The sequence below is a fragment of the Aulonocara sp. 'chitande type north' Nkhata Bay genome, linkage group LG12, assembly GCF_057382095.1.
Source record: "Aulonocara sp. 'chitande type north' Nkhata Bay isolate Kocher_YH1m ecotype deep benthic linkage group LG12, A_spYH_male_GT1.1, whole genome shotgun sequence".
NCBI classification, from domain to species: Eukaryota; Metazoa; Chordata; class Actinopteri; order Cichliformes; family Cichlidae; genus Aulonocara; species Aulonocara sp. 'chitande type north' Nkhata Bay.
In genome coordinates this window covers 15,552,441-15,577,110 of record NC_141355.1, presented here as the reverse complement: position 1 = coordinate 15,577,110, position 24,670 = coordinate 15,552,441, and the positions used below count along the sequence as shown (strand labels likewise).

The 24,670-nt window shown below is 44.5% G+C and overlaps 2 protein-coding genes across 2 annotated transcripts; one reads left to right on the top strand and one right to left on the bottom strand.

The window, feature by feature from the left end:
- The first annotated feature begins 302 nt into the window (after positions 1-302).
- On the top strand, positions 303-3,043 carry ciao1 (cytosolic iron-sulfur assembly component 1). Its single transcript, XM_086313791.1, has 7 exons — positions 303-727; positions 836-984; positions 1,077-1,188; positions 1,277-1,365; positions 1,460-1,661; positions 1,750-1,816; positions 2,591-3,043. The coding sequence occupies exons 1-7, from the start codon at positions 589-591 to the stop codon at positions 2,823-2,825; spliced, it is 993 nt and encodes a 330-aa protein (XP_086169917.1). The 5' UTR covers positions 303-588; the 3' UTR covers positions 2,826-3,043.
- On the bottom strand, positions 1,865-18,848 carry snrnp200 (small nuclear ribonucleoprotein 200 (U5)). Its single transcript, XM_086313788.1, has 44 exons — positions 18,558-18,848; positions 18,176-18,339; positions 17,121-17,292; positions 16,839-17,031; positions 16,687-16,742; positions 16,507-16,605; positions 16,246-16,398; positions 16,056-16,155; positions 15,832-15,968; positions 15,674-15,751; positions 15,382-15,555; positions 15,112-15,249; positions 14,871-15,026; positions 14,609-14,779; positions 14,329-14,522; positions 14,103-14,226; positions 13,154-13,303; positions 12,811-13,053; positions 12,528-12,716; positions 12,236-12,433; positions 11,992-12,144; positions 11,828-11,908; positions 11,581-11,664; positions 11,327-11,433; positions 11,125-11,243; positions 10,882-11,036; positions 10,502-10,691; positions 10,238-10,411; positions 9,950-10,110; positions 9,608-9,835; positions 9,297-9,488; positions 8,995-9,173; positions 8,740-8,891; positions 8,510-8,618; positions 8,290-8,398; positions 8,022-8,211; positions 7,771-7,935; positions 7,545-7,666; positions 7,302-7,445; positions 6,396-6,572; positions 6,145-6,305; positions 5,948-6,029; positions 3,789-3,881; positions 1,865-3,707 (listed from the first exon to the last, which is right to left on the bottom strand). Exons 1-44 carry the CDS (start codon positions 18,600-18,602, stop codon positions 3,558-3,560), a joined length of 6,411 nt encoding a protein of 2,136 aa, XP_086169914.1. The 5' UTR covers positions 18,603-18,848; the 3' UTR covers positions 1,865-3,557.
- Positions 18,849-24,670: the final 5,822 nt, after the last annotated feature.

Below are 24,670 nucleotides of genomic sequence, written 5' to 3'. Positions count from 1 at the left end.
TCTTTATTTTATTAAACTCACTCATTGTACATTAACAAAATAAACGTGCTCGCGTGAATAGTTCATAGGAAATCATAAAAAGAGATGACAAAAAATGTATAGCACAATTAAAAGAAACAAGTCTGACCAAAGTGCTTTGCAAGCTAGGTAAGAACAAACAAGATAAAACCTCAGATCAATAGAATACATACAATAAAATACAACATAAAATAAAGCACCGTAAATTTCACGTAATTGTTTTTTACGTGAAATTTGCCGACGGTAAAAAAAAAAAAAAAAAAAAAAAAAAGACCACGAAACTGCAACCCACAATGCAGCGCGGGGACTATATAAGCAAAGATGGCGGCATTTTGGTCACCGCTGATGTTGTGAACTTATGCACTTTGTTGTTTGGTGCTAGTTACAGGCTGTGTTTAGCGCAGATACGGCAATTCTTTGTATCCGTGCCCTGGGTGTTGACTGTGGTTTAGGGTTTACGTAGTGCTGCTGCTGCTCTCTGTCTGCTTTTGGTGTTTCGGGCCATTTCCTGTCTCGTTTCTCGGCTAAGTGTCAGTGACAACGACTCGGAAGTATTTCCCCAATTCGACCATGACGGAGGCTCTGTCCCTGGTTCAGAGGTTGAGCGCACACCCGGACTCCCGCTGCTGGTTCGTCAGCTGGAGCCCCAACGGGACGCTTCTGGCCTCATGTGGGGGCGACAAGACCATCCGGATATGGGGGAAAGAAGGTGAGCTCTCCGTGAACTGAACCACAGACACCCCCAGCCTCAGTCGCATAAGCATTATAGTACAGTAGTTGACATCCTTCACCCCTCTACCTGGCTCTCATTTTTCAGGTGACTCCTGGATATGTAAGAACGTGTTGCAGGATGGACACCAGCGCACTGTGAGGAAAGTGGCTTGGTCTCCATGTGGGAATTATCTGGCCTCTGCCAGCTTTGATGCTACCATTTGCATCTGGAAAAAGAAGAACGATGACTTTGAGGTCAGATGACAGGTCTCCTGTTCAGTGTGTTAAATGGCATGCCTTAGAAATGCTGCATCTCTGCAGATTGTTACCCACGCTTTGTCTCCTAGAGTTTGACTGTGCTGGAAGGACACGAAAACGAGGCCAAGTGCGTGGCGTGGGCCCCTTCAGGGAATCTTCTAGCCACATGTAGCCGAGACAAGAGCGTCTGGATTTGGGAAGGTTTGTGTTAAAGAGCGCCTAAATTGCACATACTGATCTGCACCATTGCCTGTTTCTAAACTTGACCATGTCTCTTCCTGCTCTGCAGTGGATGAAGAAGACGAGTATGAATGTGTTACAGTTGTGAACTCTCACACGCAAGATGTCAAGCACGTTGTCTGGCACCCGACCAAGGAGGTAGGTCTCATTCGGATCTGTCCACATGAATGTTTTTTTTTCCATCTCCTGTTGTAACACCACGTGACCCTGCACTCACCGTGTGATTGTACAGCTCCTGGCCTCAGCCAGCTATGACAACAACATTTGCCTTTACAAAGAAGAGGATGATGACTGGGAGTGCCGGGCCACCTTACAGGGACACACGTCCACAGTGTGGAGTTTGTGTTTTGATGCAGATGGTCAGAGGCTGGCTTCGTGCAGCGATGACCGCACTGTGAAGATCTGGAGAGAGTATCCAGCTGAAAGTGGACAGGGTGAGTCAGCATTAGTTTTATCATAAATCAATGTGGTAATAAAAATATCGACAGTAATGTGTATGTTTTTTCTGGTCTCCTGTTTAAGATTTGTCGTGGAAGTGTGTTTGCACTCTGTCTGGGTACCATGGACGAGCGGTGTATGATGTCTCCTGGTAAGACAAATTTGTAATAGACTCTTGTAGGAATGCTTCAGTCAATCATTAAAGGTGCAATCAGTCATTGTTTGAAGTCATTTAATGGAAAAAAAATCCCCATTGTGCTGATAAATATACATTTATTAGTGTGTAATTACATCTTCCAACGAATTGATGCATTCTCATAAACTTCTAAACTAGATATATAGTATGCTAAAGGACGGGGCATTCATGTGGTGTGGAGGCAATTTGTGTTTTCACCTTCAGACTAAAGATATAAAGGATCATACATGTTTTATAACCTTTCACAAACGCGGGCTACCAGCAGATGGGTGCAATAAGACAAAAATTAGCACACATCTCACCTGACAATCAGCAGCATACCCAGATAAGAAAAAGACTTGGATGGATCCAACTTTTGCTATCTGTGTACAGTAGCTACAGATTAATGGCAGTTTTTGAGGCAAAAACTGTAGTTAGGATTATGCACTTGAATTGGTGGGTGTAAGAAAACAGAATTCAGCTGAATGTGTTCTTGAATTTACTGACCTTTAGTCTGGTCGTCACATTTAAGATCAACTTGCAATAGCAACGGGGTAATTGTTCCACAACTTGTAATTTCTCCATAACAATGCAGTATGGTTACATTTGAGGAATATATGTTGCTCTGTGTCCAGAAATTATGCGCAAACATAAAGTGGAGGTTAATTGATCACCAGAAATCCCAAAGATGTGGTCTCCATGTGCATTTGTCATTGTTAGACGTCACAGTGAACCCAAATCTTTCTGCAGGTGTCGGCTGACTGGCGCTTTAGCAACTGCCTCTGGTGATGACGCAGTGCGAGTTTTCAAGGAGGATGAGACGGCCAAACCCGAGGAGCCGGTATTCTCACTGGCTGCTCAGGTGGCCAGAGCTCACAACCAAGATGTTAACTGTGTGTCCTGGAACCCAAAGGAGGCGGGATTCCTGGCTTCGTGCAGCGATGACGGAGACATCGCCATTTGGAAGTTCCAAGAAGAGGAATGAACATCCCTGGAGTGCATAGTTGTGTGTTAAATTGGGAACTTTCTGCGGCATTCACCACAGATCATTATTTTATAGCTCATCAGGATTCTGCTTGACATCAGCGCTCATCTGTGTCCATGCTGAGAATACTGCTTCATGTGCTTTGAGTAGCAGCGCCACTGAGAATTAATAGAAATAACATGTTTAACTATAAAATAAAGTGAAAAATGTTTCCTCTCCTTTTTATTGCAAAAGCATTTCAGACAGCACATCATAGTAAAACACTTCAACCAGTCCAAGGATTAAATTTCATAATAAAATGATTTCAATCCAAAATATAACCGGACAGTTGTTTTTAAACACCCTACCTGGTTTAAGGATGCACCATCCCCAGGATTTATGTGTTTCTTTAATCCACAATGGCCAATTAAATTTTTGTCAGATCCCAAAACTGACACAAAAGTACAAAGTGTTAAATTTCTTATACTGAAAACAGACTGGGGCTTGGGTAGCCATGTATCTGTACTACATGTGGACAAACAGATCCTGTACACTATATTCTTGGACTGGCATCATTTAGAGGACTTAACTAAGAAGCAACTGAAAACAAACATTATTTTCACAAGAGCAGAGATGGTAATGGCAGAGTCAAAGTAAAGAAATGTCAATCAGGTTGGATATCTACAGCAAAAAAAGAAAACTACTGATCCCAATCTATCAGAGAACCGCTGAAGAAAATAATCAAGTCTCTGATTAGTCCGAGTCGCTGTCTCCATCACTGTCAGCCTCCTTTACATCTATGCTGAACTTGTACTCCTGGTCACAGCCCATATATGCGTCACTCATGAAGTACAAGGTGTAGTTGTGGATGCCCATCGCTGGGGCAACAAAGTCCAGCTTGACCTGCGGTGGAGGGAAATAAACTAAGTGAGGCCTCTGGTGGTTAAAACATAATTTCTGGCTATTACAAGATGACTCACTGACCTTTGCTTTCTGCTGAAGAGTCAGCCTCTTGATAGAGATCAGGCTGTTAGACTTGGGGTCTCCGATCACCACCCACCAGCCCTCCTCACGTTTCTATAACAATGACAAGTATTTCCACAAGAGTTGGTCATTAAGGTGAAAATTAAAGAAATATATACGTCATGAAGATGTTTGAAAATCCCCGAACCAAATGGTGGACACCAGAGGTGAAGGGAGCCACCAGGCTGAAGAAGGAGGCCTATCGGGCTTGGTTAGCCTGTGGGACTCCGGAGGCAGCCGACAGGTATCGACAGGCCAAGCGGAATGCGGCTCGGGCAGTGGCTGAAGCAAAAACTCGGGTGTGGGAGGAGTTCGGAGAGGCCATGGAAAAAGACTTTCGGACTGCCTCGAAGAGATTCTGGCAAACCGTCAGGCGTCTCAGGAGGGGAAAGCGGTGCTCTACCTGCACTGTGTATAGTGCTGGCGGAGCGCTGTTGACGTCGACTGAGAAAATTGTCGGGCGGTGGAAGGAATACTTCGAGGACCTCCTTAATCCCACTGACACGTCTTCCGGGGAGGAAGCAGAGTCTGGGGATGAGGGGTGTGACCCACCAATTTCCGGGGGCGAGGTCACTGAGGCAGTTAAACAACTCCTTGGTGGCAGAGCCCCTGGTGTCGATGAGGTCCGCCCCGAGTTCCTGAAGGCTCTGGACGTTGTAGGGCTGTCTTGGTTGACACGTCTCTGCAATGTTGCGTGGAGATCAGGGGCAGTACCTGTGGACTGGCAGACCGGGGTGGTGGTCCCCATCTTCAAGAAGGGGGACCGGAGGGTGTGTTCCAACTACAGGGGGATCACACTCCTCAGCCTCCCCGGGAAAGTCTATGCCAGGGTGCTGGAGAGGAGGGTTCGTCCGCTAGTCGAACCTCGGATACAGGAGGAACAATGCGGTTTTCGTCCTGGTCGCGGAACACTGGACCAGCTCTTTGTCCTCTCGAGGATACTTGAGGGTGCATGGGAGTTTGCCCAACCAGTCTACATGTGTTTTGTGGACCTGGAGAAGGCATTCGACCGTGTCCCTCGGGGCGTCCTGTGGGAGGTGTTGCGCGAGTATGGGGTGTCTGGCCCATTGCTACGGGCCATTCAATCCCTATACAACCGTTGCAAGAGCTTGGTTCGCATTGCCGGCAATAAGTCGGACTCGTTTCCGGTGGGTGATGGGCTCCGCCAGGGCTGCCCTTTGTCTCCGGTTCTGTTCATAATTTTTATGGACAGGATTTCTAGGCGCAGCCAAGTGGCGGAGGGCTTTCGCTTTGGTGGCCTCAGAATCTCATCTCTGATTTTTGCGGATGATGTGGTTCTGTTGGCTTCATCGGGTGAGGGCCTCCAGCTCGCACTGGAGCGGTTCGCAGCCGAGTGTAACGCAGCGGGAATGAGGATCAGCACCTCCAAATCTGAGGCCATGGTTCTCAGCCGGAAAAGGGTGGAGTGCCCACTCCGGGTCGGGGATGAGTTCCTGCCCCAAGTGGAGGAGTTCAAGTATCTCGGGGTCTTGTTCGCGAGTGATGGGAGAAGGGAGCTGGAGATCGACAGACGGATTGGGGCTGCGGCTGCAGTAATGCGGACGCTGCACCGGTCAGTCGTGGTGAAGAGGGAGCTGAGTGTAAAAGCGAAGCTCTCAATTTACCGGTCGATCTACGTCCCTACCCTCACCTATGGCCACGAGCTGTGGGTAGTGACCGAAAGAACGAGATCGCGGATACAAGCGGCGGAAATGAGCTTCCTCCGAAGGGTGGCTGGCCTCTCCCTTAGAGATAGGGTGAGAAGTTCGGCCATCCGGGAGGGGCTTAGAGTAGAGCAGCTGCTGCTCCACATCGAAAGGAGCCAGTTGAGGTGGTTCGGGCATCTGGCAAGGATGCCCCCTGGGCGCCTCCTGGGCGAGGTGTTCCAGGCATGTCCCACCGGGAGGAGGCCCCGGGGCAGACCCAGGACACGCTGGAGAGATTATATCTCTCGGCTGGCCTGGGAACGCCTTGGTATTCCCCCGGACAAGCTGGAGGAGGTGGCTGGGGAGAGGGAGGTCTGGACCTCTTTGCTTAGGCTGCTACCCCCGCGACCCGACCTCGGATAAGCGGATGAAGATGGATGGATGGATGGATGAAGATGTTTGAAAAGTACTAACCTGGGGAAAGAGCGGTGCAATGACTGGACCCGTTACCTCCTCCTCTCTCTCCAGCTGAACCTGAACCAGAACTGGACTGCCACTGTGAATAAATATGGAAAGAGATCAATTTCCCACCCATCTGTGCAATTTTGTAATGTAATTTTTCATTTCCAGGAAACGCAGCGAAAAGTGCTGCTGCCAGACTGTACACGTACCTCTTGACACTGTCCTTCTCTGCCACTTCGTACGACAGCTCGATGTTGGGGTAGCGGTTACAGAAGCGAGCCACGTCGGCCATCTGGGCATCCGAGAGCTGCAGCAACGCGCTTCTGTCTTCATCCTCCATTTCCATTATGTCAAAGATGCTCTCCACTCCCTTATGAGCAAAGGAAACGGAAGCACGTTCAATCAGCATGAGATTCATCTACACTAAAGTGAGAGTCAGACTTTCCTAGGATCATTTTACCTTTTCTGTGCAGCGCTTGATGTGCTCTGAGGTGAAGAATGGCAGCTGTTTGAGGTACGAGTCCTTGGACCACATGGCCTGAGTGACCATCTGAGCCAGCTCCATAGCAGCCAGTGCAGGACTCAGCCAACCGTTGCTGGACAGCACATCAACGCACGCCTGAATCAGTCGGACAGCCTACAAAAAAGACAACACACACACACATATTCTTTAAGTGTACAAATATACCTTCCAATATAAAGCATCTTGAGGCGACTGCTGTTGTGATTTGGCGTTTATGTAAGTAAAATTGAAATGAATTAAAACTGAATTTCACTCACAGCACTCACTTTGGGAATCACTGATTTACAGTGATCTCATGATCTAACCCACTCCCTATGGGATCATTCTAAAGTCTTTTTGGGCCTTTGTCATATATTTCAGTCAAATCCAAAATTAACAAATTTACCTGTCTAATTTTTAAATGCTTTCTAAAATCTATTACAGCAATGTTTTGGTGTAAGCCCTTGAAATGTGAATCTGAACAGGGTACAAGCCGTCTTTTGTTCATGTGATAAGAAGGCTCATCCTACAGTAAGAGGACTCCTCACCTCCATCACATGTACAGTGGATTTAGGACATCATGTATGTTTTACAACTGTTTTACTAAAACATCAGCCTAACTGTTTTTTGAAACCTGGCAGCAATTTCTTTCCTATGTATCAAATATGGAAGCTTGCTCATTTCCTTGTTTGTTTGTTGTCTTTTTGGATGTGTGTAACTGGTCTGGCGATTTTGTTCATTCTTTTTAAGACACATTTTGTTTATATGTGTGCTTTTTGTGCAAGTAATAGCTTGTTCAAAAACATATAGATGGATAAAAATCCAGAAACATAACTGTTAGGCTTTACAGAGAAAAAACTGGACCTTGCTGAGGATCTCCTCGGTGTCTGACTGGAGCTCAGCGCTCAGCTGCATCCTGGAGAGATGGGCTTGCAGCAGCAGGTTAGTCTTCACGTGGGGGTCATTGAACTTCGGGTTGTTCAGCTTGTGGGGCACTTTCTGTGCAAGCTGAAATGCAAAGAGCACATAAAAGTGTGTTATTTCATCTCGGTGTCTTTTTGCAGATGTGTTAATGCTGCTCTCTTTGAGTCTCGTCACTTTCTTTACCTGTCGGAGAAGTGCATCCTCGTGGTGTCTGATGGGAATGTTCTTATACTCGGCAGCATTGGAGATGATCTCAATTAAGCCGCGGATCTTTGTCTTGGCGTTCAGTGACATGCTGAAGAGCTCTGTACGACACAAGAGCAAAGCACCACAGTTAGGCTTGAGTTGAACACATACGTGAAGGAATGATGACACAAATACAAAAAATCCAGGAAGTGCAAGCACAAACCGATGGTGGTGTAGTTGATGTAATAGTAGGCAGCAATCATGCCCAAATTGAGTGGTGCTACATCCAGCTCATCCTCGATGCTGATGCACTTGGACTGCTCCAGGTCGTGTAATGTGTTCTCCACCAGCTCAGACAGGTGGTCAGACAGGTGGCGATGTGACATGCCTGTCAGGAGGACAGAAGCCACAGCTCAACATGGTCCCAACATCCGAAGTATAAGTCGGTTATTCCCTTTGAAGGACGGGACTCACCTTGCAGGTTGTAGTAGTTGGGGTTCTGGGTCATACGGCGGTAAAGGAATGTCCATGTCAGGTAGTCGACAGCATCCTGCTTGTTCTCTATTGTCTTGGTGACGATCTCAGCATTGAAATGGTCGTGGAGACAATGATCCAAGTGAGACTCCACCGGCAGCGGCTCGTACAGGAACTTCTTGAAGAAATCCTATCAAGAAAAAACAAAGTGGTTTGTTCTGTTGTACAGTCATTGTTTCAAAGCCAGAAGTGACTGAGGTCTGTCTACCTTCTTAGAGCCTTGACACATGATTACACAGCGCCCCTCATCATCCAGCATTGGCCTGTTTGCCTTGCCCACCATCTGGAGGACATCATATATGGGATAATCCACATATCTGATAGAAGAAAGCAAAAAGTCAATATCACCAGCAGAGTACATACTAACCTTCATTAAATAGGTTTCATATAACAAAAAAAAAAGCCAGTATAAACAGAAGATGCCTTACGCGTGAATTTTGCCATTGTAGTACTGGGTGTCCATGACGATGACAAGGTGTGCTGAGATGTTGATGCCCCAGCACAGTGAACGAGAGGACACGACGACCTGAACAGCACCTGTCAAAGCAGAAGAAGAGAAGGAAAAAATGAATAAAAAATTAGTCTCAATTTTGTTTTTTCCCCTTTTCTAAAAACCACCTACCTGTCCAGCACAAAGTGCAGCAGAAGTGAGTCATACCTGAGTTGAAGAGCTGCTCCACTATTCTGCGTTCAGTTGCAGAGAGGCCCTCGTGCAAGTATCCCACGCCGTTGGCCAGAGTCTCTTTCAGAGTAGAATCATTTATTTTCTCCAGGAATGGAGCCAGGTCTTTCTCAGCACAATGCAGGAACCTGCAGAGACAGACATTTACTCTTTGACCACAGTGTGAAGATGTGATGCTGGCATCATTTCCATGAATTTGTCTAAGGTGAAAATCTTGACGTGCTGACTGACCTCTGAGGAACCACATCAGCAGCACAGAAAGTGAGAATGTCAATCGCTGTGAGGCGAGTCTGCCTGCGGGATGGGACGAAAACCACAGCTGGCTTCGAGGGAGAGTGCTTCATGATGGCGTGATAGACCGGCTTCGCCATGGACAGCAGGCGAGTCTGAGTATGACTCACATTGAAACCCTAGAAAAACAGTAAAAGATTGACAGCCAATCAGAAACCTGACAGGTACTTTCTTGGCTGTGAGCACTGATCAATTTAAGAAATACATTTCTCTTTTTGTTGACTAACATGCTGTTTACAGACCTGGATGTGCAGCTCCAGAGGCACGGGTCTGACATTGGGATGGAAGTTGAATGTGGCTGTGGTGCTGCAGCCCAGCCAGTGGGCCACATCTTTGGCGTTGGACAAAGATGAGCTGAGGGCCACGATACGGATGGGACGCTCAATCTGGGAAGAGATGTATCTCATCCTGGAGCAGATGACCTCCAACACAGGCTGATGACAAGAAACAAAATCCATTAACACAACACACACACACACACACACACACACACACACACACACACACACACACACACACACACGCACAGCAGCAAGTAGTATTCTGTTCTTACTCCATTTTCGCCTCCGATAAGGTGCGTCTCATCCACAATGAAAAGGCTGACGTTCTGGACGTTCTTCCTCTGCTTCCAACGACGAGACAGGATGTCCCATTTATCAGGGGTACTGATAATAATGTCACCTTTTCCCAGGAGCTTCAGATCAGTACTAGTCTCTCCTGTCAGCAACACAACTTTCTTGTCCAGGATGTCCTGGAACTTCTGGTGCCAGTCAATAAACACCTGAGACAAGGATAACCACACTCATGTCAGTTTTAGATCTAACAGAATCAAGCTGGAAGAAAAACAGTTTGCCAGTTTTCATAGGTGCGCTCCAAAATCTAATTTAATTCAGACCTGTTCAGCCAGTGCTTCCATTGGGGTGATGTAGACACAGCGACCTTCTGCATTGTGCAGCAGCATTCTCAGAATGGCAAACTCTGCACAGATGGTCTTTCCACTGCCGGTGGGAGCTCCCACAAACACGTTATCATCACTGTTGTACACAGCATTGAAGACTGCGGGAGTAAAAGTAAAAAAAATGAGTGAAGAAAATTTTGTGAAAACAGACCACTGTTCCTAACGGGGAAGCAACTTTTAAATGACGATGAAATTGGATTAAGGAGAACAGCATGTAGTCTCTACCTTGTGTCTGAATGGGGTTGAAGAAGGGGAACTTGTTCTGGTAGAGCGCCTCAAAGGCAGAGTTCCTGAGGGCAGTGACAGGAAGAGGCTGCAGGTCCAGCAGCTCAGTGGGTGGGGGGTACTTCTCTGGTAGGATAAGGTGACGGAAAGATACTGGGAGTTGAGTCTCGCAGGCTTGGGGAAAAACAAAAGAAACAAACATGAATTAAAATGCTGACATGATTGTGATGTGAAGCTATGACACTTTTTAATCAAAGCACTTACACAGCCAGCGGTCTGAGACCACACGGATGAAGTACTGCGGTGGAAGAGGCTCGAACACCGGGACAAAGAAAGTCACAAGATGCTCGTCCTGGGCGTACTTGGCTTTGAGGAGGAAATACTCATGGTGGAGGATGACCTCACTGTCCACGTCCTCAACAAGGATCCAGAAAGCCTCAGACGACCCGTGAATCTAAACAGGAAAACGAAAGTAAGTCAGGAGTATAGAAAAAAGAGAGTTCAGTGTGTTCTCTGGGCTGATCATTTTTTTCAGGGATTAAGGGTGCAGTCAACATACTGGGACCAATACCCTGATTTTGCCCCCCCCAACAGTATTGGAAAAACTGTCTGATTAGCATCCCATTATAGATCTAAGTCCTGACCTTGTCATCCCACTGGAAGTCGGGTGTGACTGTAAGCTCCACTTTGAGTGTGGAGCGAGTGATGGGCTGCACATGAACGGCCAAGTCCAGCTTGGGGAACTGGTGGACATATTTGTGAATAGTCTTCCCCATCTTTGGCATTCGGATCAGTTCACCTAGAAACCAAACATCCAGGAGGTTTTTAATTACTCTCCAGGCTGAGGAAAAAATTCAGAAACCGTAACACAGAGGAAGGAAACTCACCAATCTCGTTGTGGTTCAGGTCGTAGAGTCGCTCAAATGGGAAGTTTTTCTTCTCAATCTTCTTGATCACTTCCTCTGGCAGCTTCTTGAACTGACGCAGAGGAGACATGGACTGCCACCTGCACAGAGGACAGAGTATCAGATGCCTGTAGCTTTGACCAAGCAAAGGCAGTGTTAATCTAGGAGTGAAGAAAGAGCTTACATTCTCTTATCGATCATCTTGCAGAGATTCAAGGTCTTGTCTGTGAGCTGAGCCCAGCCTCTGCTTAGCACAATCTCAAATATGGCCCGCATCAATCGCCCAGCACTCTGCAGGAAGAATATACAAGGAAATTTCTATGAATTATATCAAGCCTGGGACTTTTCCTTCAAGCTAAAATGAAATAAAAATTTTAAATAAGCATATAGGGAAACATGGAAAAGTAAATCAATAACGGAAGTACGCCGTTTCTGTACCTGTGTTACATACACCATATCAGCCATGAGAGCAAAGCCTTCGAGCTTCAGCTGAGAGATGTATGCCTGGAGCAGCACGTTGATCTGAAATGAGAACACAAAGCACACGAAATATTATTTACTGCAATTTGCAAACCACTCCAAATGTTAAGTAATGTTTCTCTTTATAAAAGCACAGTGTGCATTTTCTGGAAACCAAGCAGATCATATTTTGCGTTTCATAAACACCATCACTGGTTGTCTTTACCTTCGCACTGGGCTCCTCAATGCTTTCCTTCACAGGGATAGGAACTCTTTCCAGTAACTTTTGAAGCTCCAGTTTTTCTTCCTACAAGATAAAGCTGTATGTTGCTTTTCTTCATTTTAGATCTAATATTTAAACCATCGTTGCTGTGTGGGGGGTCAGCATACCTCTCTCACTGTGATGTTCCTGAACTCTGAGGACAGTGAGAACACTCGGAAGAGTTCGATCTCGCTGAGCGTCGGTTTCAGCAGCTGGTTGTAGGTTTGGATTGAGTCGTGGGTGATGTAGAAGTGACTGGCAATGCGGCCCAGGTCTGTAACCTTTGGGTGAAGAGACAAAAAAGTGAAGCTTCTAATCAGTATATCTACAACCAAGAATAAAACGACCAACACTCAGCTGAGATGTGCATACCTGGAAGCTGCCGGTCCTCTTGTCATATTTGATGAGACTGTTCTTGTCCAGGATGTTGGCTGCTGTGTGCACCAAGTCCATCCTGCGCCTCTCCAGCAGGGGGTCTGTACTCCGGTCGTCGTGAGAAACACCATACAGGGTGGGGTTGCGAAGCATGCGCACATAGAGATACGTGTAGCCAAGCCAGTTCACAGCATCCTAATAACAAATTTGAGAAATTGAAACTTAAAGCAATGAGGAAAATTAGATCCTTCTGTCTTAAATAGCTACATGTACATTTCAGGACACTCACCTTTACATTCTGCACATTTCCCAGTACTATCTCTGCATTGAGCATGTCAGCCAGCTTGCCCACCATCTGACTCTCAATGGGCAGCTGCTGGTTCAACAGGGACAGATAATACTGCAGCTCTCCGTGAGACGTGATCAGGATTCCCTCTCCTTTGGTGTCATACTGAGGACGGCCAGCTCGACCAAGCATCTGGAATCAAACACATTTTCGATAAATAGAGTTAGTGAAGCTGCAAACTAAAGCAGCCGTTACTATGTTTGATAACAAGAAAGGATGGGCTGACCTGTAAAATGTCCAGGGCACCCAGTTCAGTCCATCTGCCCTTCTCTGGGCTGTACACTTGGGTCCCTTTGATGATGACAGTATGTGCAGGCAGATTGACACCCCAAGCCAAAGTAGCTGTAGACACCAGAACCTGGATATGTCGATCGGCAAACAAATCCTCCACCAGCGTACGGTCGACTCTGGTCATACCAGCGTGGTGGATTGCAAAGCCGTATGGGAGCAAATCCTTCAGCTCTAGGTTCTGCATAAGAAGGTTAAATTTAGCACTCAGTTCTGGTATTAAAAGCATTTACCACACAAGAGTTTTAAAAAAACGTTTCCAGTTAATGACATTTGCTCACCTTGCACTGCTCCGCCTCAGTTCTCAACACTTCAGTAGATGCAGAACCCTCTCGGAGGAAAAGACCCAGAGTGTCCTTCTCCAGGCACATGTCCCTTATGGCCCTGGCAGTTTTCCCTGTCTCCTTCCTGGAATGGACAAACACTAGAACCTGATGGGAGGAAAAAAGTAAGGCTTTCAGATTTGGTAACGCAGTGCTGTAGATTTTTTAGAGAAACAACACTGAAGTAAGAAGTTGCATTCAAAACCTGTGAGTTCCCTGTGTGTAAACACACAAGAGCACCTACACACTGGAAAGGTCTGTGTGGACACAGGGCTGAAAGGAGGCCCGGGTTTAGAGGGACCTCGACCCTCCACCTCTGGGAGCCAGAGAGGAGAGTTACAGAGAGTAGTAACCTGCAGGTTTATCTATGGAAATCTACTTCCTCTTGATATTTTGTTGGGCTTCACCTCTTTCCTTTATCTTGATATACTGATCACTTAACAGTGAGTGAACTGTCGCTTTTTAGGGCAGATGTAAAATGCATGGATATGGAAACATGAGTGTGGGATCAATTTATAACATAAGCCACATAGTAACAACAATGAAAGCAGCACAATGTCAAATGTCTTGTTTTTCACTGGAGGGCAAAAATGATAAAAAACAAAAACAGGAGTTGTGGTTTTCTTGCAGAAGAGGTTTATACGATAGAGGCGAAGTGCAGACTGTGACTGAGAAGACAGTGTTAGGAGTCCCCGGTTTCAAAAATCTAAGTTTGTGCTTATCCAGCAAAAATAAATAAATGAATAGGAAAAAAATAAAGAGGTGTCTAATTAAAATGAGGTCAGTAGCATTTACAAAGCTCAGTTGGCAGTAAAACATATTTTAGCAGACACATCTGAGATGACGCTTGGCTAATTCAGGTCACCGAATTATATCACTTTGGAAGAACAAGTCAAACAGGACTCACTTGGTTCTTTCCAGCATGCTCCATTATCTTTTCATAGACAATCTCATTCATGATCTGGAAACGCTTGATGGCCTTCTTCTCGGTGATACCAACATAAGTCTGCTCCAGGGGCACGGGACGGAAACTACAGAGAAAAGCGGTACAGTAATAAGCAATAAGGAAGAGAAAACAAACAGCTGTTCATAGAAATCATCATAAAAACTTTTTTTTTGCTTAAGCACCACACCTGTTGTCAAAGTAGAAGAGCCCTTTGGCAGGATCGACACGCAGGCAGGTAGCCACGTCTTCATAGTTTGGCAGTGTGGCGCTGAGGCCCAGCAGACGCACATCCTCCTGGGTCAGCTCCACGTTGCGGATGGTCCTCGCCACCAAAGATTCCAGCACAGGTCCACGGTCATCGTGCAGCAGATGGATTTCATCCTGAACACCCACATTAAATTGTTCATCATTAAAAGTCAAGTCAACTAGCACATTTGCTCTTTTTAGTGACAAAACTGTTCACTTACTATGATAATGAGGCGCACTAGCTGGGTGTAGGTACGTTCACCACCTTTACGAGTGATGATGTCCCATTTCTCTGGAGTGCAGACAATGATCTGAGTGGCATTAATCTCCTCTTTACAGAGCTGGTGGTCTCCCGTCAGCTCGGACACTATGATGCCATAACTTGCCAAACGCTGGGAAAAGGATGGAAAAGGTTTTCAGATTTGTGCTCCCTGATGATGGTCAAGTATGCAAAGAAAGCCGCGCAGGACAGACAAGGCTCACCTTACTAAAACTTCCCACCATCTCCTGTACTAGAGAGCGCATGGGGGCTATGTAGATGATTTTGAAGTCGTCCACATTAATTGTTCCATCAATGTTGATGTGCTTTCCAATTTCTCTCAGCATTGCCATCAGGGCGACATTGGTCTTACCGGCTCCCTGTGTGCACAACACAAACTCATTAGACAAAATCCAGCTGGGGCAAAGTACTGACACACTTTTGGCTTTAACAAAGCGTGCTCACCGTTGGAGCACAGACTAGCAGGTTCTCATCTGTCTCCATGGTGGTCTTGAACAGCTTGCTCTGAATGCGATTCAGGGTTTTAAAGCCTTCAAATCCAGCCTGGGCATACTTGGGCAACTTCTCAATGGGAACAAGTACCTGATGACACAAAAACAGTGCTGACTGTAGGATCCTAACACAGTTATATGCTACTTATTACTATTATTTTTCCTCAGCTGCTGCTCAGTTGGACAATTAAAATGCTCCCATGAAGAAACATAACTGACAAACCTCATCTTCAGCAAAGGGTTTAGGTTTGAGGGCAGGTACGTGGACTTCTTCATAGCCCTTGCGCTGTTTACGAAAAGAGCCATCTGGCAGCTGGCAACGCTTGTTGGCCATGAAATGGCTCCCCTGACTGAAAGTCAGGTCGTCAAGGTCTAGCAGCTGTCGAGGGGCCACTGACTGTAGGACAGAAAGGACAATTTTCCTATGCCGTTTAGAAATGTCTAAAAGAAAACTGACAACAAGTAATGTTCCTGACAGGATGATTTGTACTTAATATACTGAAAGTGTTATATACCTCTCCATGGTCTATGTCCATTGCTTCCAAGTCATCAACACGGGACTTCCTCACTCTCTCTCTGCGAGACCGCTCTTCCTAAAGGACACAAAAATAAATAATGTGACAAACTGAGACTCACAAAGAGTTCACATAATCTCACAATCAAGCCTCCTTACTCGAATAATATCCTCCTTCTCCGTCTCTTGCAGCTGGTAGAGAATCTTTGACAGCTCCTGATCAGACTCCATCTTTCCTATGATGCGCTCCTTTTCTGCCTCACTCTGAGCACTTGCCAGCATGGTACAGTACTGGACTGTGTGTCAAGGGGGAAGAGAAAGAAATCAGTACATTTTCAAAGACATTAGCTCTGTAACAGTTTCACTCAACAAAGCAGACTTACTCATGCGACGATGCTGACGCAGGATTTTAATGAAATCAAAGGTGTTGAAGCCGAGCAGCAACACCAGCTGGTTTTCACATTCTCTGTCGTCACTGGCGGTCTGTAAAATAAGAGACGAAAGAATGATGTTGACAAATACAAACTTACCTGCTCTAAACAAACAAAAGCACAGGGAACGTCACAAACCTACCTTGAGGATTTCTAAGACCTCATCTGCCTTTTTTTGTGAGACAATGGCGTCATCGTAGAACCGGCTGAGCTGACGCTGGAGCCAAAAGGCGTCGATGTCTCGAGGATGTAAATCTTTCTTCTTCACTGTCATCACGTCACCCGCACCACCGAGCTAAGTGAAAGGTAATTTATTAGTTACTGTGCAGCATAGTTGCAATATCTCACAAAGACTAAATACAAACATGGGCTTAATACAGTAATGCCATTAATGGAAACTTACATTAGCTGAGAGAGTGGAATCCACAGCTGCCTCCACTCCTTCACTGTCTTCATCTGAGTGTTCATCTCGTACCTCGCCATACTGGTCTTCATCAACTTCCTGTATGTTAAGACAGGAAAAGTCAGTGACACAAACTCATCAATGTGCTCAGCTGTAAATCTTAAGAGCCGCAAGCCTCACCTCCTCATCAGATTCAAACTGAACATTGACACCATATGTCTCGTCAATGTTGTCATCTGTGGATAGAAAATACCGCACATAATGAATATTTTTAGGGAAAACTGATGGATCTTGTACAGTTTTCATTTCACAGTTACTTTGAACGTGCTTACCCATATTCTGCAAGTCTTTGTCCCCCCCGTAGTCTGTGATCTTTTTGCCCAGATTGACTAAGACGTGGTAGCGCGTGTCATCAGCAGGTCCGAGAAGCTGCTCTACTTCCCGTCGCCTCTCTTTGTCCCTCATTTTGTCATTCTTGAGCACAGCCAGAACTTCATCAGCTGCTCCACAGAGAATATCACGCGGCTGTAAAAATGTAATGAGATAGTGAGTAAAACACGCAAGATGTAACAGAAACAGAATATTTCAAGAAAGCAGTTGTGGCGTTCGCTGACCTGATCTCCCAAAGCAGCATGGATGAAGCTCAGTAACACTTCATATGTTTCTCTGGTCTCTTTGGTTTTTGGTTTGTACACAATGCCCACCATCTCATCAATGCCTTCAGATAGAAGGGTAAAGCCCTTCATTTTGTTAATGTCGTGTCTGTCTTCATCTCTTTTTCTTCTCCTGGATAAAAATAATAATAATTTAAAAAAAAGATTAACAAAAAAAAAAAAGATCATATGTTAACAGCAGAGCCATGTTTGGCCATTTGAGTGGCAAACATCTTCCAAGGCATGTCACATATGTTCACTTTTTCTCTTTTTTCTTGAGAATGGCCTTGAAGACACATCAAACTTGACAGCTATTCTTCCCCATGCTTTTATTTTCAGTTTTTCAAAATTAAGTTGTCACGTGGAACTAATGAAGTGATTTTTAATACCGGATTGTTTTGTTTTAAATCAACCAGTTTTGCCTTCAAACTATAGATTCAACAAGTTAAAGCCAATATTTCTCAGAGAGTTGGGGCCACACTGACATGACAGCATCGCACAGTAGCTGCAGATTGGACAACTATACATCATCCATAATGCAAATCTCCTGTTCCTCCACATCCCAGAGGTGCTCTATTGGACTGACATGTTTAAGAAACCAGTTTAAGACTATTTGAGCTTTGTGACATAGTGCGTTATCCTGCTATAAACAGCTGTCAGATTAAGGTACACTGCAATTATAATGGGATACTTAAACAAAAAGGTTCCCTACACTATTAGACCATCAGCAGTCTTGCTTTCATGTTGTTTATCCCAAATAATACCATCCATATATGTTGTGCATTCAGAGATGCTTTTCTGCATACTCAGACATGTTCAAAGTCACCCCACCTTTCTTCTTCATTCTGATATGCAGGTTGACTATGCCTTATTGCTTAAATGCTGGCATGTAATTAGCTATTGCACATTTGCATTAATGACAATGGGAAAAGGAACTTCAAAGTGGCCGGTAGTGTATATAAATTATGTATTGCTTTAACTTCACATGAACAATATATGTAGCTGTATGCACTGACTTTTCTCGTCTCTCCTCCAGCCTCTGAGGTTTGGTCCTCTGGGCCTTGTCACCCATCTTGGTCCCCTCCAGCTTCCCGACCAAGGACAGCACCTCACCGGTGGGCTCATCTCTCCGGGTGCGGTCGATCAGAGAGCGATCGGCTTGAAGCACCAAGTTAGAGTTCTAAGAGTTCGGCATAAAAACAGTGTGATTATGAGACACATCAGTCTGCGCTGCAACAGGCTAAAGTAAGTGCTAGTTAGCACTACGGCTAGCTAAACAAGGAGAAATATCAATTAAAAACAGTACAATCCAAACACCTTTCCTGATAACTTTACAGAATATCGACCGCTGCCTCTGATTTTGTTTTTATTTTTTTGTCTCACTCTAAATACACTCACCGCTTTGTACTCGTACTGCAAGCTTCGAGCAGTAACATCCGCCATGGTGCTGGTTTTCCCTCAGGTTTTAGCGCACTTTGTGAAACGGCTAACTGACTGTTATTATCCACAGAGTCGACCTCACTCTGCCTGCTTAAAGAGACGCTGTGAACATGAGTGCACTGATTAAACTTGTAGCATTAGCCAGTTTTTGAAAAGTCCGAGTTTCATACAACAAAATGCGTTTCCCATACGTTACAATAGCACCGCTAACACGAGCGCACAACAAGCCGCGCTCTTCCTCTTCCGCTGTCAAAGGTCAGCGCAGGATCAGCGAGGCAAAGGAGCAGCGCCCCCTGCAGGCTAAGTTTATTTCGTTTCGATGTCCTATTGTTTGGTGTATTCATAGGTATATAAACTTATGTAAACTTGCCAAATCTCCTCTGCTAACAGCTTTTTTTTTTCTTTCTTTCTTTCTTTCTTTCGCTTTTTTAGCTTTAGCATCAGACGCTGATTAGCACCACCTGTGAGCATGGACCCTGTTACAGCAGTCAGTTTCAGTTGGTGTCTGCTCCAAGCATGGCACATTTGACTGATCTGGATAGGGCCTGTGCCATAGGGCAACTTTAAGCTGGTGTCCTAGTTGTAGCATTATCTGGAGTGAGTTCTTGTACCATCTCCAAATTGAAGGCCAAGTTCCATATAATGGAGGATGTCAGAAACAGGCAAAGAAGTGGGCATCTGAAGAAGACGACGGCACAAGACAATTTTGTTGTAGCACTTAGGAACTGTTGGCGCTATTCTTTAGATTTGCCGTCATGGTTTGCAGGAGAATATGGCCGACAGCACTTTACTCAGAAAATCAGAAGACAGGCAATCTCTGGTCTCATAGTGCTGCCGGGAGGATCCCATGACTGCCCTTCACCATTAGGCCTGTTTGCGCTGATGTCAGCGACACGTGCAGGAATGTTCTGTTCAGCGATGAGTCCAGATTCTGCCAGTGCCACTTCATAGATTTAAAGTGACTGCTATGCTCATTTCTGCAGGATAGCGTAACAGACCTATCATCATAAAGGCAATCATCATAGAGATATTAAGATGAGATTACGTAACCAGTATATCTCCACAGTCTGGGATCAAACTCCAAGATGACAACCCTTGCCATTATCAGAGATTGCCTCGAGAATTTGGGAGTGGAAAGGATGGAATGGCCTGCCTGCAGTCCTGAGATCAGCCCCATTGAACACTTGTGGGATCAGCTTTGGGTGCTCTCTTCATGCCAAAATGACCAACACAACCACAAATGCCTAACTTGCAACAAATGCTGGTTGAAGAATGAGACACCATCCCACAACAGAGTACATTGTTTGGCACTGGCGGAGATGATTTGGCAAGTTTTTCATGGGTGGAACCCACATGCTCAACTCTGATCCTCAACCCACAAATACATTTTCCTTGCAAATGTGACACCATTTAAGGAGAAATAAACAGGCCTTCTATTGATATAAGACTTATTGCTAAGACTCATTTTAACAACAAAGAGACAAACACACTTTTTGCGCTAACTTCATTATATTGTCTATCATGCTTACATCCTGTAAAACTGGAATCATTTCATAAGAGTCATGTAGTGTTAATACTACTAAAATAATGTCCTTCTCACTATCACTACTAAAACTACTAGTAATTATTATTATTATTACTGCTATTGTGTATCAGATACTGATTTACCATAGTAGACATCTGTACCACCACTTGCACAGTATAGTACTACTTAATGTGATAGCCCATTGATAAATACCATACTACTGTACAGGGAGTGCAGAATTATTAGGCAAATGAGTATTTTGTCTACATCATCCTCTTCATGCATGTTGTCTTACTCCAAGCTGTATTGGCTCGAAAGCCTACTACCAATTAAGCATATTAGGTGATGTGCATCTCTGTAATGAGAAGGGGTGTGGTCTAATGACATCAACACCCTATATCAGGTGTGCATAATTATTAGGCAACGTCCTTTCCTTTGGCAAAATGGGTCAAAAGAAGGACTTGACAGGCTCAGAAAAGTCAAAAATAGTGAGATATCTTGCAGAGGGATGCAGCAGTCTCAAAATTGCAAAGCTTCTGAAGCGTGATCATCGAACAATCAAGCGTTTCATTCAAAATAGTCAACAGGGTCGCAAGAAACGTGTGGAAAAACCAAGGCGCAAAATAACTGCCCATGAACTGAGAAAAGTCAAGCGTGCAGCTGCCAAGATGCCACTTGCCACCAGTTTGGTCATATTTCAGAGCTGCAACATCACTGGAGTGCCCAAAAGCACAAGGTGTGCAATACTCAGAGACATGGCCAAGGTAAGAAAGGCTGAAAGACGACCACCACTGAACAAGACACACAAGCTGAAACGTCAAGACTGGGCCAAGAAATATCTCAAGACTGATTTTTCTAAGGTTTTATGGACTGATGAAATGAGAGTGAATCTTGATGGGCCAGATGGATGGGCCCGTGGCTGGATTGGTAAAGGGCAGAGAGCTCCAGTCCGACTCAGACGCCAGCAAGTGGAGTACTGGTTTGGGCTGGTATCATCAAAGATGAGCTTGTGGGGCCTTTTCGGGTTGAGGATGGAGTCAAGCTCAACTCCCAGTCCTACTGCCAGTTTCTGGAAGACACCTTCTTCAAGCAGTGGTACAGGAAGAAGTCTGCATCCTTCAAGAAAAACATGATTTTCATGCAGGACAATGCTCCATCACACGCGTCCAAGTACTCCACAGCGTGGCTGGCAAGAAAGGGTATAAAAGAAGAAAAACTAATGACATGGCCTCCTTGTTCACCTGATCTGAACCCCATTGAGAACCTGTGGTCCATCATCAAATGTGAGATTTACAAGGAGGGAAAACAGTACACCTCTCTGAACAGTGTCTGGGAGGCTGTGGTTGCTGCTGCACGCAATGTTGATGGTGAACAGATCCAAACACTGACAGAATCCATGGATGGCAGGCTTTTGAGTGTCCTTGCAAAGAAAGGTGGCTATATTGGTCGCTGATTTGTTTTTGTTTTGTTTTTGAATGTCAGAAATGTATATTTGTGAATGTGGAGATGTTATATTGGTTTCACTGGTAAAAATAAATAATTGAAATGGGTATATATTTGTTTTTTGTTAAGTTGCCTAATAATTATGCACAGTAATAGTCACCTGCACACACAGATATCCCCCTAAAATAGCTAAAACTAAAAACAAACTAAAAACTACTTCCAAAAACATTCAGCTTTGATATTACTAAGTTTTTTGGGTTCATTGAGAACATGGTTGTTGTTCAATAATAACATTATTCCTCAAAACTACAACTTGCCTAATAATTCTGCACTCCCTTTTCATGCTGAATCTCTGCATAAAGTTATCTGTGGAATCACTATACCAGCCAAACTTAGCTGTAGACCAATCTGCAGATGAGACACTTTCCTGTGGCACTGGCTGATGTTTATTTGTTTGGTCACATCAGTTTGGCAGTGGCTAAGTGTTCAGTGACAGCGTGACAAGGAACCGACAGACTTTTAAATAGACCAGGCAGTTTTATTAAATGAAAACTTCTTTGTATCCCTGGCACAAAATAGGGAAAAAGAAATTATTAAAAAATGTGATTCATATCAGTCTTTGCTTTCACTAAAATGTTTCTTTAAACATTATAGATTACATACATTATAGATCCAGGATTGGGACATCTCTAGTCCTGTGTGTTAGCGGGTAGCTCCACAAATAGGGGGCAGGTGAGGGTGGCTGTGGTTCAGGAATTAGAGCAGGTCAACTGCAGGATCGATTCCCTGGCTCCTCCAGTCTGCATGTCAAAGCATCCTTGGGCAAGATACTGAACCCTGACTTGCCCCTTATGCATCCATCAGAGAGCAAGTTTGTGAACAATTTCACAATGGATAAGTCCATGTTTGATTTGGGATTTGTGTCTATACTTCTCATCTAAAAAAATTGAAAACGGAGCTACAATAAAAATTAGAGACTGTTCATATGAGCAAACTTACAATTTCAAGTGAGGATCAAATAATTATTTCCCCCATGTACATTATCTTCTAAGCTGCATGACGAGCTGATGCAAGATAAAGCTTTGAGCCCCACACAGGAGAGTCCACTGTAAAGAGTGGAGTTAAAGTGTGGATGTCCTTTCGGTTCACTCCACTCTAAAGAGTAATTGTTCAGCACCTTCAACAGTGTGAGGTCAAGATCCAAAACGTTTTCTTGGTGTAAATAAACGTCAGATTTATGAAGTGCAAAAAGAAGCATGTACAAGAACTGATCTTCAGGAACTCATCTGTTAGTCTTTGACTGTCATTTTGATCTAAATTAAAATTGCTAAATGAGAAAGATGAGCCTCATTGTGGACAATATAATTACAAGTACAGCTGTACTGTGAACTCTATGATTAGCGGCGTGGGCCACAGTCTGTGAGCTACAACATCCAAAATGTAATATTTCAAAATATAAAAAAATTACAATTCTGTGTAGGTATGACAATGATTAATGAAGAGCTGTCCAGGTTGGATTTTCAGGTACCTCTGAGGTTGTTATCATCCCACATAACATTTCTTTCCATCAACCACCAATATTCTTCTAAAATGACATACATACATTTTAACTGTACAGCCACATATTTGTAAAGCTTTTAGTGCCCTAATACAATTTTTTTAAACACACTGTTGAGTTTTTGATGAAAAGATATGCTGGTTTTCAAAAGATTCCCTCTCTCTCTTTTTTTTGCTTATTTCACTACTTTTCCCTGAAGCACTTGACTCATTTGCCGATAAAGGCATTTATTCAACTGTTATGTACATGTTAGTCATAAACATGTGTTTTGGTATGATGTAATGATGCTGTGTGATTCATATTGGATACACAAGTGCTTTGAAAATGTGTGGTAAGTGGGTTGCACTTATACAGCTCTCACATCCAGGTGGCAGCACTGAGAGCAGTTGTCTTTCTCCGGGACACTGACTTGTCAGACAACTCTATCATAGTCCCCTCAAACTCCTAAGTTCCCAATATATGTATATCATTTTGCTGTGGATGGATGTAAAACGGATAGTGAGTGCATGTTTAATGTAGGTTATCTTGACCCAACTATGAGCTGCAAGAATCAGTCAGGATTTAATGTAGAAAGTGTGTGAAAAGAAAAGGAATAAGATGAACTTAACCTAAGTTTCACTGTTGTTTTTTTCCCCGGAAAGTACTTTGGTCAACCATGTTGTTTTTAAAGTGCTCTATAAGGTTGGATTGTTGTCTTTAAAGAGGAGAGTACTGTATGTTCCTGTTTGTGGCCCCATATAACTTCCATCGCCTTTGCACATCTGGCTACAGCATCTGTCACTTTCCACTAGTCGGAGTCTCTGAGGCCACCGAGGCCTCGGTCACACCCAATGACAGACAAATAGGGAGAGGATGACACAGATAAGGTTCTGCATCCATCAGTGAAACAAATTATAGGTTAAGTCTGTGTGATAGTGGAAAGAGACCGTTAGCAATGTAGTGTGATTCCACTGCATCAGTTACATGGTGTACTCACTCTTCTGTCATATCGGGTTCAGAAGATGTGGTCAGTGATTAATAATGCTTTGTCACTGGCATAAGATTCAGGTTGGAAATCCATCGCATTTTAGCTGTGTGTCCAGACAATGTGATCTTTGTGGTCCTCTGTCACAGCAACACCACATGAGGACACCTCAGCTGTCTGTCTGAGCAGCTGCTCCCGTTAACGCCATCTGCGAACTGCCTTCGCCCTGGGGCTCCAAACAGGAGTGTGAGAAGTGTCCCTGAAACACGCTCATAAGCATCCTACCTACACGGTGTTCCGCAATCTGGGGATTAATACTTCCTGTGTGACCCAGACCTCGGCCTGAGGTCAGGTTAGCCTGGTTTAGGAATTAATGACGGGGGAAATGGTGCTCCTACTCTAGTCTTGTCCTGACTGAAAATAATCCAGCCACGTTCAGTCAAGTTGTCCTGTGCACAGTCATCCAAAACCTGCTTGTTTTGGCCACATTTTCTATCTTAACGTTTAATCAAACCGGCAATAAAAAAACCCCCCCAAAAACAATAAGCAAAATGGGACACTGAATCAGCACACACTCAGCC